Source organism: Drosophila subpulchrella, chromosome 3R (genome assembly GCF_014743375.2).
Source record: "Drosophila subpulchrella strain 33 F10 #4 breed RU33 chromosome 3R, RU_Dsub_v1.1 Primary Assembly, whole genome shotgun sequence".
NCBI lineage: Eukaryota > Metazoa > Arthropoda > Insecta > Diptera > Drosophilidae > Drosophila > Drosophila subpulchrella.
In genome coordinates this window covers 7,932,723-7,947,880 of record NC_050609.1, presented here as the reverse complement: position 1 = coordinate 7,947,880, position 15,158 = coordinate 7,932,723, and the positions used below count along the sequence as shown (strand labels likewise).

General features: G+C 37.6%; 3 protein-coding genes across 4 annotated transcripts in view; 1 reads left to right on the top strand and 2 right to left on the bottom strand.

Moving 5' to 3' along the window:
• LOC119547720 (acetylcholine receptor subunit alpha-like 1) overlaps window positions 1–3,753 on the top strand; it is a 64,894-nt gene extending 61,141 nt beyond the window's left edge. For both annotated transcript variants that reach the window (XM_037854702.1, XM_037854711.1), the window contains one exon: window positions 1,246–3,753. In XM_037854702.1, the coding sequence (XP_037710630.1) occupies window positions 1,246–1,452 (207 nt within the window). In that variant the 3' untranslated portion in view covers window positions 1,453–3,753. The remainder of the gene's footprint in view (window positions 1–1,245) is intronic.
• Window positions 3,754–9,954: 6,201 nt separating this feature from the next.
• On the bottom strand, window positions 9,955–12,160 carry LOC119563177. The gene is made up of 3 exons (XM_037876449.1): window positions 11,990–12,160; window positions 11,696–11,904; window positions 9,955–10,267 (listed from the first exon to the last, which is right to left on the bottom strand). The coding sequence occupies exons 1-3, from the start codon at window positions 12,158–12,160 to the stop codon at window positions 9,955–9,957; spliced, it is 693 nt and encodes a 230-aa protein (XP_037732377.1).
• A 1,297-nt stretch (window positions 12,161–13,457) lies between these two features.
• On the bottom strand, window positions 13,458–15,022 carry LOC119552769. The gene is made up of 3 exons (XM_037862581.1): window positions 14,828–15,022; window positions 14,098–14,636; window positions 13,458–13,725 (listed from the first exon to the last, which is right to left on the bottom strand). Exons 1-3 carry the CDS (start codon window positions 15,020–15,022, stop codon window positions 13,458–13,460), a joined length of 1,002 nt encoding a protein of 333 aa, XP_037718509.1.
• Between the last annotated feature and the right edge of the window lie 136 nt (window positions 15,023–15,158).

Here is a 15,158-nt window from a genome sequence, read left to right as displayed (position 1 = left end):
AACCATTATTTCTGAAAGGGAAACTTAGTTCAAAGATATTTTCTTGCAGCTTAGTTGCTCCAACCACCTACTATCCATTTTTTTTTTGCTGACCATCCACCATCTCTTTCTAAATTTTATGGCAAAACCTTCTCTTGCCAAACGTAAACCAAAAATCACTATTGGTTTTGTTGCAATACCGCGCTGTAATTAATTTTCCATGCTGCGAGCGAAATCTAATAATCCGTGGCCACACACCTCCGCAAACCAGTCAGATTTGAAAACGGGCGAATCTCCCGCCGTCCATGGCCAATCAGCTGCAATCATTGTCTGGCAGTTGCAGCTGGCATAGGAATAGGAGAACAGGTCCTAGCCAGGACCCAAAAACAGAACTGGCCAGCAAGTCTGCAGCTGTGTTTGCGTCTGCTCTTGATAACCCGCATTAGGGGTCCGACGTCCGGACCGTTAAAACCCCCGACTCAACCCAGAAAACCAACCGTAGCCGGTTAAATCGCGTTCGCCGCCATCCTCTCTAATCAGAAATCGTAAACTAGAATGGAGCTGGCGGATCCTATTTCGAATCACGGCGGTTCGGTTGGTCCGGATGGTCCTGGTGCTCCTCCTCCTGGTGGTGGTGCAAAGTGAAGGGCAATCGGTCTGTCGCCACCGTTTGGAGTTGAGTGATTGAGTTGTTTGTGTGCAAATACGGAAAGTTTGCAACATGCGGTTCCTGCACTGCAGCAGTTTGCCATTTGTCGGCGAATTGCTGGGTGTGCAATTGGTTGCAAGGGTTGTGTGTATATGGTGGGTGTGGGGTGTATGTGGGGGGCCTTCAAGCTGCAATCGATGTTTGCACTGGAACATTTCAATTTAACTGGCAAAGCCCGAACCGCAAATCTGATTTAGATCTGCCAAAGCCATTTTATTAGTTTTCGCATGCCAAAATGATTAATGAAGATGGTTGCCCAGAGAGGAGAAGGAAAGTGCTATAATAATTTATACGTTTCCACATGTTTGTTTATCCCTATTCAAACAAAAAGTGTAAATTTAACATTTTAAGTCGAATATAGGCGATCGATAATTGAGGAAATAATATTTTATGGCAGGGCTATTAATATTAAGTTATTTTTAAACGATTCTTATTGTAGATTTTTTAAGAAATTCTGGGAAAATTTACCACACTCTAAATTAGTTATTATCTTAATATATATATTTCTTTAAAACTATTTATCTTACTTATCCCACATTTCTTTCCTTACCCCACAGGTGGAGGAGGACTGGAAGTACGTTGCCATGGTATTGGATCGTATGTTTCTGTGGATCTTCGCGATCGCTTGCGTGGTCGGCACTGCGCTAATTATCTTGCAGGCGCCCAGTCTGTACGACCAATCGCAGCCAATCGACATACTCTACTCAAAAATTGCCAAGAAGAAGTTCGAGCTGCTCAAGATGGGCAGCGATAACACCTTATAACGACCACTTGGGTTCGCGGCCGGCTGGTGGAATCTAATCATCAGCTCGCTGCGGACCCTGTTCGCCGCTCGCGACGATGATCGTGGATAATATACGATGAGCCAGACCATGAGTATTTCCTCGGCGCTGTACAACACTAACAGTAGCAGCAGCAGCAACAGCAGTGACAGTGGCAGTGTCATTAGCAGTGTTGTAAAGGGTATTGTGAGTAGTGTTGCGAGCGCCAACGAAACGGATGACTCGTGGAGCCCATCGTAAATGAAACGCGAGGCGAGTGAAGTGAACATTGCGAAATGAATTGAATGAATTGAATACAATCGAATGGAGGGCAAGTTTTTGGAGCAGTTGATCAAAATATGTATGTAATGTAATTCAAGGGAGTTGTAGTGTTGATTAACCAAGACAGTGCTGGATAGCGACGCGAGCCAAAAGATCGGTGCGGAGCGGTGCTTAGTTTGTAAGTTTTTTGATGAACTTGATGTATGTCTGTGTGGGTCGAGGAAGTTCAGGTGGTTCGCGGATCCTCGCCAAGATCCCCGGGCCAATGTTGTAAAAAGCGTATGGAGTTTTGTAAGTTATATTGTATTTTTGAGCGCCAAAAAGTTCCTTGTTACATCTTTTAGTTTTAAAGTTCCACACAACACACAACAACAAAAAGACAAAAAAAAAGACAAATGAAAATGTTTTAAAATTGCATTTTAAATTTAAATCTGACTGCATGTGTTCAGTGCGTGAGTGTGGGTGCTTGAGTGAAAGGTAGTGTGATTGCGGGCGTGACAAAGTGCATATACAAATGTACGGAAAAATAAATAAATTTTAATTGTTTATTTATTTGTGCATATTTTTCACATTATTTTTAGCAGAGCAAAAGCAAACGCAGAAATAATGCGCCCACGCTGAATGGGTAAAATTAAATTGCATAAAATTTCAATCTATTTTTAGCATAAATAAGTAAAGTAAATTCGGTAAACTACATTTAATTAGCCCATAAGTCGTAAATAGTGGTAGCTAAGCAAATCTAGTATTGAATTAAATTTAATATTAAACAAAAAACACGAAGTCCGACTAATCGGTTCGTAAGAAGCGCGAAATTCTGAAATAAATTTAGTTGAATGTTGATACAAAGGAGTCGTCACATTTTTACTAACCACAGGCAACACACACACACATATATATATTATATCGTGCAAGCATACATATAAATATATATAGAGTACGTATACGTATTTATAGGATTGCAGCTAGTCAAATCACATAACAACGGAAACGGAAACACACAAAACAATTTCAATTAAAAACACGCACACATACAGACAGACACGGCGAAAAACCAGTAACAATAACTAAAGCGAATTGCTTTTTGGCAAGCACTTTGTACCTTCAGTTTGAGAAGCGATTTTAATCAATTAAATTATTGCGCATAATACAAATACCATTTTGGCTCAGCAGCTCGTATTCATAGGACTTTGATTGTTTTCTACAGATGTTTATTTAGCAGCTCCGTTCCCAACTCCCTCTCGGTTAACCCGCTGTTTTGTAGTTCCCTGCACTCATTTTGCATTCATCGGAGCATACGGAGCGTTTCAGCAACCTTTGGCAAGTTCAATTTAAAATAAAACTTTTTAATTACTTTCAACGGGCCACGCGAGTGGTGTTCAGAGTTCTTAGTCCCGGGCTCTGGTTTTCTGGTTTCTGGCCTTTCTGGCCATTCCAATAGCCTCGGCGGAGTGCCGCACAGCAAAACACCTTCAATTTAAATGCCAAAGCTAACGAAACTTGCCACAAGGTTGACTGCCACTGCCACGCCCACGCGCCCTCTCATTTTTGCCTTTGCATTTTTAATTGATTTTGCAAAAGTTTTTGCCGCTGAAGCAACAAGAACAGTAAACATTAAGCAAATGCAAAAGCCACTGCCGCTTTTCGACGGAGGCGGTGTGAAAAAGGGGCGGGGCTGGGAGAAGAAGGCGTGGCGGCGCCACAAGTCATGCAACAAATTAAGTGCGGAATGCAATTTGCCATTCTATTTGCATTGGCGCTAGGTATGTGCGAGTAGTTAATAAAAAGCCAAAAGCAAACAAAAACGCAAACTTTATATTGCAAAAGGCACACAGGAAAAATATTTTACTAACTTTTTAATTTGCATAATATTTGCCAGTCAAATTCTACTAAGAAAACAATAGTTTTTTCAAAATTTAACTTTTCTTCTATTGCTGTGTTTATGCTATGCCTATTTCATGAAATCAATTCATGAAATGAGCAAATTCGTCTGTGCATAAACACCGTTTCATGAATTCGATAACACACGAAAGTTGACTATGAATTCAGTCCCAATTTTCGAAATGCTGAGGCACAGCCTACTTCACAGCCTACAACTCTATAGAGCTCTATATCAAATTCAAAAAATTTGACAGCCTTACTAATATCATTTCATGAATTTGTCTGTATTGTATAAACAGGGGCTATTATAATTTCATTTTTTTATAATAGTATATAATATATTTAATTTTATCAAAAAATAGTTTAAAGAAAAATCTTGTCTATTTAATTTTCCCCTGTGTACCCACTGTACAGCAACAATAACTTGGCAAGCATAAGTGAAATCTGTAGAAACTATTAGCAAAGAATGTCGCGACAAACGACAACGGCAACCCTGAGCACGCCGCCAGGGTTGTCAAGCGGCCTGGGTGTGGCTCGTTGTTGCCAACAGCCCGAATGTTGCTGTTTCTGTGCGTGCGAGCCGGCAAAAGTTTAATTAAAATTCCTAATCGAAAATATTCAACATTCGTGAGTGTGAATTAATTAAAATAGTTTTCCAAGCCAATGATTGTGGCACAGTTTGAGCACAGGGAAAAAGCTGGGGCGAAAATGCAGTGGTGAAATGGAGAGGGGGGCCAGAAAATGATATATATATTTCGTATTTATTCTGGCTAAAATGCTTGGGAGATCTGGCTGGAAAATTTAAATTTTTCTTTAAACATCAGAGCTTGCAAGGCCAAACAGACTTTAATTTTTTTTGTAAAACTATTTTCTCCTGATGCACGCAACCATAAAAAAACACAAACACAATCACACGATAGCGATAAAAAAGAGGAAAATTAAACAGGAAAATCTAAATAGCGAATGCCAATTTGGGTGTATTAAAATGTAAAGTGCATAAAAATCAACAGTTAACATTTTTTAAATATTTAGCTATTAAACTAAACGTAATATAAAGCCTATAAAATAAACGTCGGTATATCATAAATCAAGTAATTATATACAAATACGAGGACTAAACTTAGATCGAAACCAATGACACAATTAAAATTAAACGATTAAATGAACAATGCAAAAAGCAGCAACAAAATTTACACGAATACCCATACATTCACTACACACACAGGAAATATAATTGTGCATCATATATTAAAAGTATTAAACTGAGCTTATAAAACTTAAACTAAAAAAATGTCACACACAAAGTTGCTAACTGAAATGAGAAAAAACGCGAAAACTATTTGACAACATTCTCGACTTCCGTTTTGAAAAGCATAAAATAAAAAAAAGTCTGAAAACAAAAATGAAATATATATACAGAAAAATACGAATAAATACATAGAATATGGAACACAACACATGACACCTTTTAAAATGCAAAAACCGAATATCCATTGACACAAGGCAAATACACAAAAAACTGATGGCAACAAATTGTTCACAGAGGACAAAATTTAATTCAATAAAAAGTCCGTACACAACATATAGTTTAAAATAAAAGGTCAGCCCGACATCACCAAATGGGAAAACGAAATATATTTTGTATAATAACGATACAGTCACCTCTTAGTTATTGGTTTTTTGAGGTCTAAATGAAACTTCAAGCTCATGGGTAAACGAATATCAGCCATTTTTGGTGTGACCTGTAAATATTAAAATATATTTATATTCAAATTTGCTTAAGCTTTAAATATGATCATTTAATAGGAATTTTTCGAATAATTTAAATGTGCTGGCATAAGTCTTGGTTATATTTAAATGCATAACAATTGTTGAATCAACTCATTTACTTTAAGCTTCTTAATTTAAAACTATTTTGTACAAACTTCCAGCTTAACAAATCTTTTGTTATAGTTTTAGACAATCAACTATTTAAATATATTTAAAAGCAGCAAAGCGAAATGAAAACAAAGAACTAATGACAAGTAAATGGCGTAACTTTTCTGTGAATAAAATAAACTAAATGAGTAAAAACCCCTATAAAACATTAATGCATATTTAAACTTAATGTCACTATGAGAAATGCAAAAAAAAGCACACAAGAAAATTGCGAGAAGCGAAAGAACAATTAGAAGAAATTCATTTCAACAAAAACCATTTTTGTAAATTGTTTCACTTGGGAAATCGACACGCTAAAGCAAAAACTAAATAAATAGAGAAATAAATGAAAACTCGTTTTACCAAATAATGCAAGACACAAGATGGAAAAATGGAGACGCTCGAGAAAACAAAATCGAATTAACGTCAAATACATAGAAGTGTATATGCTCTCATTGGTTGTGTTTTTAGGTTATAAACAAATAGGTTTGGCTCTGTGTGGGTGTGTGGGCGTGTGGGTGTGCCGGTCCTTCGTCCTGCACACACACAAACACACGCACACGCACCGCCCGAACAAACAAACAGACAAACAATCGTTCATTCAATCACTCAATCAGTCGGTCTGTCTGTCGATCCCACCCACGATCGGCCGGACTTATAGTTGTACAGTTCATTTCAACATTGATTCATAAATATGTATTAACGAGTAAATTAAATTAAAGTTAGCAACCCACAAAAAAAAAGGCGAGCTAAATCGCGTTTATCTGTATATTATGCTAGTAATGTCAAACATTTTGAATTTGCCTTTTCGAATCGATTCTGTTCAAGTTTTTCTTAGGTTTCTAGCTAAATGTTTAGTGTGCTTGATATACAAAAGGTTAAGCAACTAATTTAGGTAATCGAGAAGAAACCATGTAATTTAAATACTGCCACAAATAAGACGAAAAGAAATGCAAATAGAACAAATAGTAAATATACAAGTATATATCTATATATGATACGAGTACGAGTATATTGATATACGAACTAGTTAAGAGCAAACAATTTTCGGAGTGTGTCCAAAAATGGAAATGGAAAACAGATCCGTTGCGGAGGAGTAGAGACCACTCAATCTAGACACATAAGGGTAGATCTTGCAGATCGGGGCTCGAAGTTAACATTGAAGCTAAGTACTAACTATTTAGGCAAGATACGATTAACTCTGTATATAACTAAGGTAACCACCACAAAACACCCACTAACACACACACACAGCAATGCAGACACAAGAAGCACACAGTTGAAGCAGTTCATACCTGTATATATAGAGATATACATATAATGTGAGGCAAACGCCGATCCATCATTGATCGATCATTCAGCAAGCGAAAGGAATTTATTTCCAGTACAATTCATTTCTCGATTACAGTTACAACAGACAACGAACTTGTGTACTCACAAAACTTAGATAAAGCACAGGAAAATTCTTGAGGAAATTAGTAATGAAAACCACTTAACGATTGCCAAGTGAATTGCCCTTAGAGGATGTTTTAGGATAGTTAAAAAGTTGCGTAGCTGAAAATAAAAAACCAGGAGAGATTTCAAATCACTTGAAAGGGCGCCTAAAAGAGTGCAATCAATTATTTCATAATTCGTTAGACATCTTTTCAAGAGATTTAAAATCTCTAGAGATCCTGTATAGAACGCTTGCTTTCCGCTTCGCTAGGGGCATTCATTGGAGGCTAGAACGTGTTTCATTTTAGCAAATCGAAAGACAATTTTAAGGCCACTCACACTTAGCACTTACAAATATCATAATTAGTTAAACGCGATATACTTATTAAACAAAATATATAAAAACGAGCAAAATGGGATAACTGAAGCAAAATAATTACGATGTAAACAGGATATTGAGGTATTTGATAAATATGCGGCTTGACCCTGAGATTCAAAAAACATAAAATCGTATGTCTTCCAATCAAAGGTCGTCTTTTGTAGCAAACACAACAAGAATCAAAGTCTGCGTATTGCTAATGAAAAACAAATAAACAAAACAAATTGGAAGCAACTGTGGGGCTGATTAATGCAGAAATGCAGAATATTTAAAGAACAAACAGTTTACACAATTAGAAACACCACACACACACACTGCACTGCGAACTCGATTAGCGAATAATCATGACATTCCTTAGGGGTTAAACGGAAAATCAAAGATGACACCTTCCTCATGGCATTCCTCACGCTCCCCATCTCTCTCTCACTTGAACTCCGACCCATTTCGATTCCCAGCAACTAATCAAGTACCTGACAATAGATGAACTACACCTTTCCAGAATTTCTAAGAACCCCACACCCGCAATCCCATCCATGAAAGCTCGTCTTGTACATACAGTTGCCGAATGTTTAATTCGATTTGGCTAACAAATTTCCATGAAGTTGGTCAAAAGCGAGGCAAATCAAAAAACACATAAATTAATTCATTAAAAACGGTTTCAATGACACATAGAAAATTTAGACACCGACACACAAGTACACATGTCACAGCAATTAGCATTTTTCCCATGATTTGAAGTATGCTTTCTTATGTACAAATGGAAAAGATACAACTTTTGTAAAATATTTCCCAGAGTAAATGCAAAACAATCAGTTAATTTAGGACCTTGCTTTTTCAATGTTTCCAATAATCAGGGGGTGTTTGAGAAGAATCTCCATTAAGGTGCTTGAAAGTATGCAATGATAATTTTGGGAGATATGAAACCCAGCGCTTTCTAAAGCTCCCCCTTGTGTTTGAAAGAGAAGAAACTTTTAGAAGGTTTTCAAATCGTTGATATCAAAAATTCGCAGTTTTGCAAGCAGCACAAAACACTCATACAGCCTTAAGCTGAACACACACTGATCCATGAATACACTCGAATATTTAAAGCTTGTATGTATGTGTTTCGTATGAATTGGTGTGAATGGCATTGCATGTGTGTGTGTGCGAGATAAAGCCGAAATCAAATGTGTAAATTCAAAAACTATAAATCCCTCGAGAACATAAGAATTATACTAACTATATATTTGAAGGTATATATAGTACTTAGTGGTATACATTATGCATATACACCTGTATGTATATTTTTTGTATTAACTGTTAGGTGCCGTTAGATTTAAGTGCTTCCGTTGCAAGTTTCGTGTAAATTTTCTTTCAATTCGTTCGATTAAGATATGGAAAAAAACAAAAAAATCAATTTTAGCGTCAAGATTTTTAACTCAAACCAAATCAAAGAAAATGGCAAATCTTAAAGTCTTGCAACTCACTGGGGAAAACAACACCACGAATATTAAAGTTAAAGGTAAAACGCCCATGGGCTAAACTAACGACAATTTGCTCAAAAAAAGTAAAAACTAAAACCAAATATATTAATAATAGAAATATGCATACATATACGCAGTAAACTAAAGCCAGATATAAATACAAGTATGGGATAAACATTTAGTTAGGCGTCCCAAGCGCTCACTGAAAATTCAACACAAAAATCAATTTTGACTAAATTGAAAATTTAGTTAAATGGAATCGCATAACGTAAGTAAGCTAAGTAACGATAATTATAATCCATAAACAATTTATGTAAAATACTTGCGACTAAGAATAGGCTAAGCTAAATTTGACACTGCAAATCAAAGCAAGATCAGCAACAAGCAAACCTAAAGAGAAGGTAAATGGAAAATTTGTGCATCAGTAATTCAAATAAATGTGACACAATACTTAAACTTAAACGGAAAAGCGTTGCATTTACATTTCACATAACAAATACATGCGTAAATATATATATAATTACTATATATATTAAATATATATTCGAAACTCTCTTGAACAACAAAACAGCAAACATATTACATAACAAACCGAAACTAAATAAAATACACTCACGCGCAGCCAGCAAGCAAACAATTGAACATTGAAAATTGATCGAAAATTAAGAGGTCATACACAAATAAAAAAGCATTAAAAAAATTAATAAGGTCGATAGAAGAAAAATAAATATGTTGACTAACACAACAGTATAAAAAATCGGAATGCATTAACAATTTAAATGTAAGACACTAAATAACGAACTTAAGCTAAACGCAAGAACAAATTGAAATAATAGCAACAATTGCGAAAAATAACACTAAAATTGAAAACAATTAAAAAAACGACAACACATTAAAAGAAAACAATTACTATATAAATAAATGTTACGCGTTATTAAATAAAGAAGAATGAAAATAATTTGTTTTAAAAAAATCAACCCGTGTTTTTCATTTCAATGGTTTTTAATGCTATGAGGTGAGTGATTTTGGTAATTTCTGCAATAAGCTCATATTTTATCTTTTTTTTATTTTAAAATCTTAGTCATTAAATAAATTCAAGGCCATTAATTTTAATTCATGGTATTTTATTTTTTCAAACCAATTATTCGCGTCTCACATATAACTAAATGAACTAAATTTTGTAGTAGTGGCTTCCATATATTTTCCCAAAGCCAAAGCCAGCAGAGAGAACTGGCATCCTGGATATATCTCGTGACATTCGCGTGAGTTCCGTTTGGATCTGCGGTAGATACCATCGTACTGGTGATGGGTCTGGGGTTCGTCGGCAGCCACAGGTGTTGGGGGAAGGCTAAAGACGGTCCTGACCAACTCCTGCAACATGTTACCGCGTTTATCTGGCGGCAGCATAAACCTGGCACTTTCGCAAAGGGCTCGAGCCACGCACGAGCGACCATTAAAACCCATACTGGAAAATTTCAAAAAAATATAATTAATAATATGAATATGATGGAACAGAACAGTTAAAAAATCGATTTTTCCGTATTTTCAATGGCTATCAGAATTGGAACTTAAAACTGCACTTCAAGATTCCATAACTTGAGTATTAGAATCCTGATTTAGACGTGGGATACCTCTATGAATTTCTGATTGAATTATTATTATTATGCATTAAAATCTTTCTTTTTAAGGAGGGTCACAATTTCGACGCATTTTCATGTTCGATTTTTCCGTACTTCCAATGGCTATCAGAATGGGAACCCAAAACTGCACTTCCGGCTATCATAACTTTAGTATTTGGATCCCGATTTCGACGTGGCATACCTATATGAATTTGTGGATGAAGGTTCTAATTTTTTACATTAAAATCTTTATTTTTAACGAGAGTCAAAATTTTAACCCATTTTCATGTTCGATTTTTCCGTATTTCTAATGGCTATCAGAATTGGAACTTAAAACTGCACTTCAAGATTCCATAACTTGAGTATTATAATCCTGATTTAGACGTGGGATACCTTTATGAATTTGCGGTTGAATTATCTAATATTCTACATTAAAATCTTTCTTTTTAATGAGGGTCACAATTTTGAACCATTTTCATGTTCGATTTTTCCGTATTTTCAATGGTTATCAGAATTGGAACATAAAACTGCACTTCAAGATTTTGTAACTTGAGTATTTGAATCCCGATTTAGACGTGGGATACCTCTATGAATTTTTGATTGAATTCTCTAATATTATACTTTAAAATCTTTCCTTTTAAGGAGGGTCATAATTTTGACGCATTTTCATGTTCGATTTTTCCGTATTTCCAATGGCTATCAGAATTGGAGCCCAAAACTGCAATACCAGATTCCATAACTTGAGTATTTGGATCCCGATTGTGACGTGGGATACCTCTATGAATTCGTAATTGAATTCTCTAATTTTTTACATTAAAATCTTTCTCTTTAACGAGAGTCCAAATTTTAACCCATTTCATGTTCGATTTTTCCGTATTTCCAATGGTTTTCGGAATTGTAACCAAAAACTGCACTTCCAGATTCCATGGCTTGAGTATTTGGATCCCGATTTTGACGTGGGATACCTCTATGAATTTGTGGTTAAATTCTCTAATATTCTACTTTTAAATGGTTTTTTTAAACAAGGATCATATTTTATACCAGTTTCCATGTTGGGCGAACTAGGGTTAAAATCTCTAGACCCTGTTAAAAACAGTCTCTTAAGCGCGGACAAAGTCACAAAGATAGATAATAGCTAGATAATTATATAATGTTTACCTTCTTGTGTTTACTTAGAGTTATTTTTTTTTCTGTCCTAGGATAACAAAACTTTCGGAGCTAGTTTGAAATTTCGTTAGATTTCTTATCACTCAGATAGTCTAGCTAACACTCACTTGTCAAATAGGGACTGCACTTCGTCATAGAAGGCTCGTCGGGAGCGTCGCTTGATGGTGTCCTTGAGCAGGGTGGCGTTCAGTCCGTGGGCGTGTTGGATGACCCACTGGTGGTTGGGCAGATCGTAGGCCACGCCCCAGTTGACGGCCCAGCTGAGATAGTCGACATCGGGGTTGCCAATCATGCCGATCGTCATGCAGATGGCGCCCTATATAGCAGGATGGATTATTAGATCATCATATACCACTTCACCAACTAGCTACAGAGCCTTTTGACCATTAACACACTCACACCGAAACCGAAGAGCCCTCCGGAAATGCCAGATAACGCTTGTGCCGGCGTAGAACTTTCGTCACCGCCCGTGTGGCGTTTGCATCTGGTGATGTGGACATGGAAGCCACCTGGGATTGCACCTCTTGCAGCAGGAGGCAAAAAGCCAGCAAAAGCAGATTGGAGAGCCTCATACTGTCGGTAGAACGTTCTGTTGGAAACTGAACTCTGGCCCAAAAGCGAACCATCCGCTTTAGCGGCTTATTAGCTCAAGTGTTCTGTTGATTGCACTGATTAGCGGCTGGCTGCAAAGTCTGCTTTTAACGAGTGCTCATTGTTGGGTTTTTGAGTTCCACTCGGGGGTTGGGTCGGGTTTCTCCTCCCCCTCTTAACCATTGGTTGTCAGCAGGGCCAACACTGATTGCTGTAGCATGTAAATTTCTGTCAACAGTGGGAAATACACTTGTTTTGTTTCCACTTCCACTTCAATTGTCAGCATTGTGAAGCGAAAAACAAACAGCACAAATTATGGAATTGGCATTTCAGATCCCTGGAGAGCGAGTTGCATGCACAATGGGGGTTCCGGATCGGAATCCGAATCCGTGTCCGAATCCATCAATATGTCCATACCCTATTCTAATTGAAAATGCATTTATGTCACCATCACTTTGGTATTTAATGTTGAGGTGATATTATAACAATAGTAGTTTTTGCCCGTCTGCCCAAAGCAACAAAGAAACTCACATGCGCTTCACTTTCAACGAAGCGCACCACAAAATGGCCAAAAAAGATCAATAAAAATCGTCGATGGACGAATATTTACTTAATTTCCATTCAACTTTTTGGTATGACCCGCAATGAAATATATTTTTTTGCTCATCAATTTATGCACTCATTTTTCGTCTGTATTTATTGTTTGAACTGTGGAAATATTACAGAATTTGTAAAGGCTTAATGCGTGGCAGTATTGATTTTTTATAACAATGTTTCAGGCTTCAATAAGCCCGTGAAATGTAGGTGCCAAGCTGAGCAAATAGTAGATGGTAATTGTAGGTGCAAGCTTAAAAAATTCGTTATATCTTCGATTTTTAAATAATTAAAAATTTCCCTTGACATGCTAACACAACTAAGATGTAATTTGGTTACTCATATTAAGACACCATCTGTTACATTTTGATTGCAACTGTGTTATTCCACTTTAAATATTTTAAGTGCACACCAATTAAAACCTTAAAATGCCGGAATCGCTCAAATTTCAATGAAGACCGCCCGATGTGAAAAGCGCAGCATACTTATGGTTCCGTTTATTACAATTAAATTGAACATACATCACAATCCATTAACTTCATATAGGGTGTCATAGCAGTTAGCCCCGGCGCCTTGCAGTTCGCCATTGCAGTTCGATAAATTCATTGACGTGTTTTCCTTGTTTCTTTTATTGCTTTTTATTTTTAATTTGTATTTTTATTTTTATTTATTATTTTTATTTAATCAACGTGCGTATTTCTCCTGAAACCGTTCGCTGATGAGCAGCAAAAAACTCTGCCGGCAATGCGGCCCATACAAACTGGCGCAATCGTGGAGCGAACGGCCGGCGGTGAAGGCCTCCCGATACTTGGGTTTATGGGCTATCTCCGGATGCACGTAGCGCAGCATGATGCGGAAGATATCGTGGAAGAGCGTTAAGCCCGGCGGAGCCAGCAGATGACGTGCCTCGCACAGGGTCCGCATGATGCAGTAGTCGGGCTGGTAATTAAACCTGCATGGGGCGAAATGAAAGCGAACCGTTGAGGGTGCACACTTCTCACAAATTGCATTGCTTAAAGTCCCCTTAAACTGCTCTATACCTTTGGGGGTTTTCAAATGAGTCATGGACATAATGACCTGGCCCTTTTAAGGGTGCTTTCCCTAATCTACTTGGGCAGTTAAGGGGGAATTTTAGCTGAATAGGGTCGGTTTTGATTATAGTGTTTATGTTTTGTTTTAAATGTAATTCAAGTGGAAACTATTTTATATAGTTTACATTTAAATTTAAAAAATTTTGAATTTTAAAGATTATAGAATAAATCAAAAACGACTACCTTATTGAAAACTTTCGTAATTAAAATCCAAGTTCTTTGAGTTCACTTACATGGCGGCCATCATAGTAATCAAATCGAATAGCATTCCCTGTGGACTCTGTGCCTCGTTGATAATCCTTTTACCCTGGCTCTCCAATTCGCGTCTCAATCTGCGGGACATGGCAGAGGGTCGGCAGTAGTAGGTGCCATACATATCCTTAACCAAATGGGAAGCTGGACATCCCATCTGCATCTGCTGGGAATAGGACTTGCGACGACTCAAGTTGGGACTCAATGGAATGCCTTGCGGGTAGGCAAAGTAGAAGGATTGGATGGGATCCGCTGGATTGAGGGGCACAATCACGGGCTGTTGCTGGAAAGCAATTGGATCTCCAGGAGAAGCTGGTAATGGTGGCGGTGGAGGCGGTGAAGGTGGTGGAGGAGGTGGCGGCGGTGGCGGTGGTACAGGTTTCACCTTCGGCTTCCCCACACGACGTGGTATCCAATCTTCAACGGCAGCGGGTAATTCATAAAGACTTGTCATTTCAGCCAACCAAACGAGACCTTTTGGTATGGTGTCAATAACTGCCTTGGCGCAGTTGCCAGTTACCTAAGAAAAACAACATTTTCATTACTTAAACCATAATGGATACAAAAACAATTTGATTTCTTCGGAGCTGAATGTGGAAAGCAACACTACAGAAAAATACTTGATAGAAATGTTTTACTGGCTTAAGCTCTGTAATGGATTTTAAATTAATAACGTGTGTTTTATATATAGAACACTCGGATCAGACCCACCGTAAGAGCAGCTCCCAATTCAAAGGTGAGCCAGCGCTTCTTGCGATGAAGTAGATGAATCTTCTCGTGCATGTAGGTGACTCGCCTACTCCCCGAGTTCAAGTTGGACTTCAGGGCAGTCGTTCCATTGCCTGCCGATGCCAGGGCCACCAGAATGGCCAAGACGACCAGTCTAAACCAAATTATGTTTTCCATAGCGAAGCCAGCGGAGCCGAGCGAAGAACTGAGGAGCTGGACGGCCGCCGGATCGACAGTAAACTCCAGATTGAACAAGAAGTGGACAAGTTCCAATTCCGTTCGCGTGGCTCTTCAATTTGGTTCGCTTGGAGCG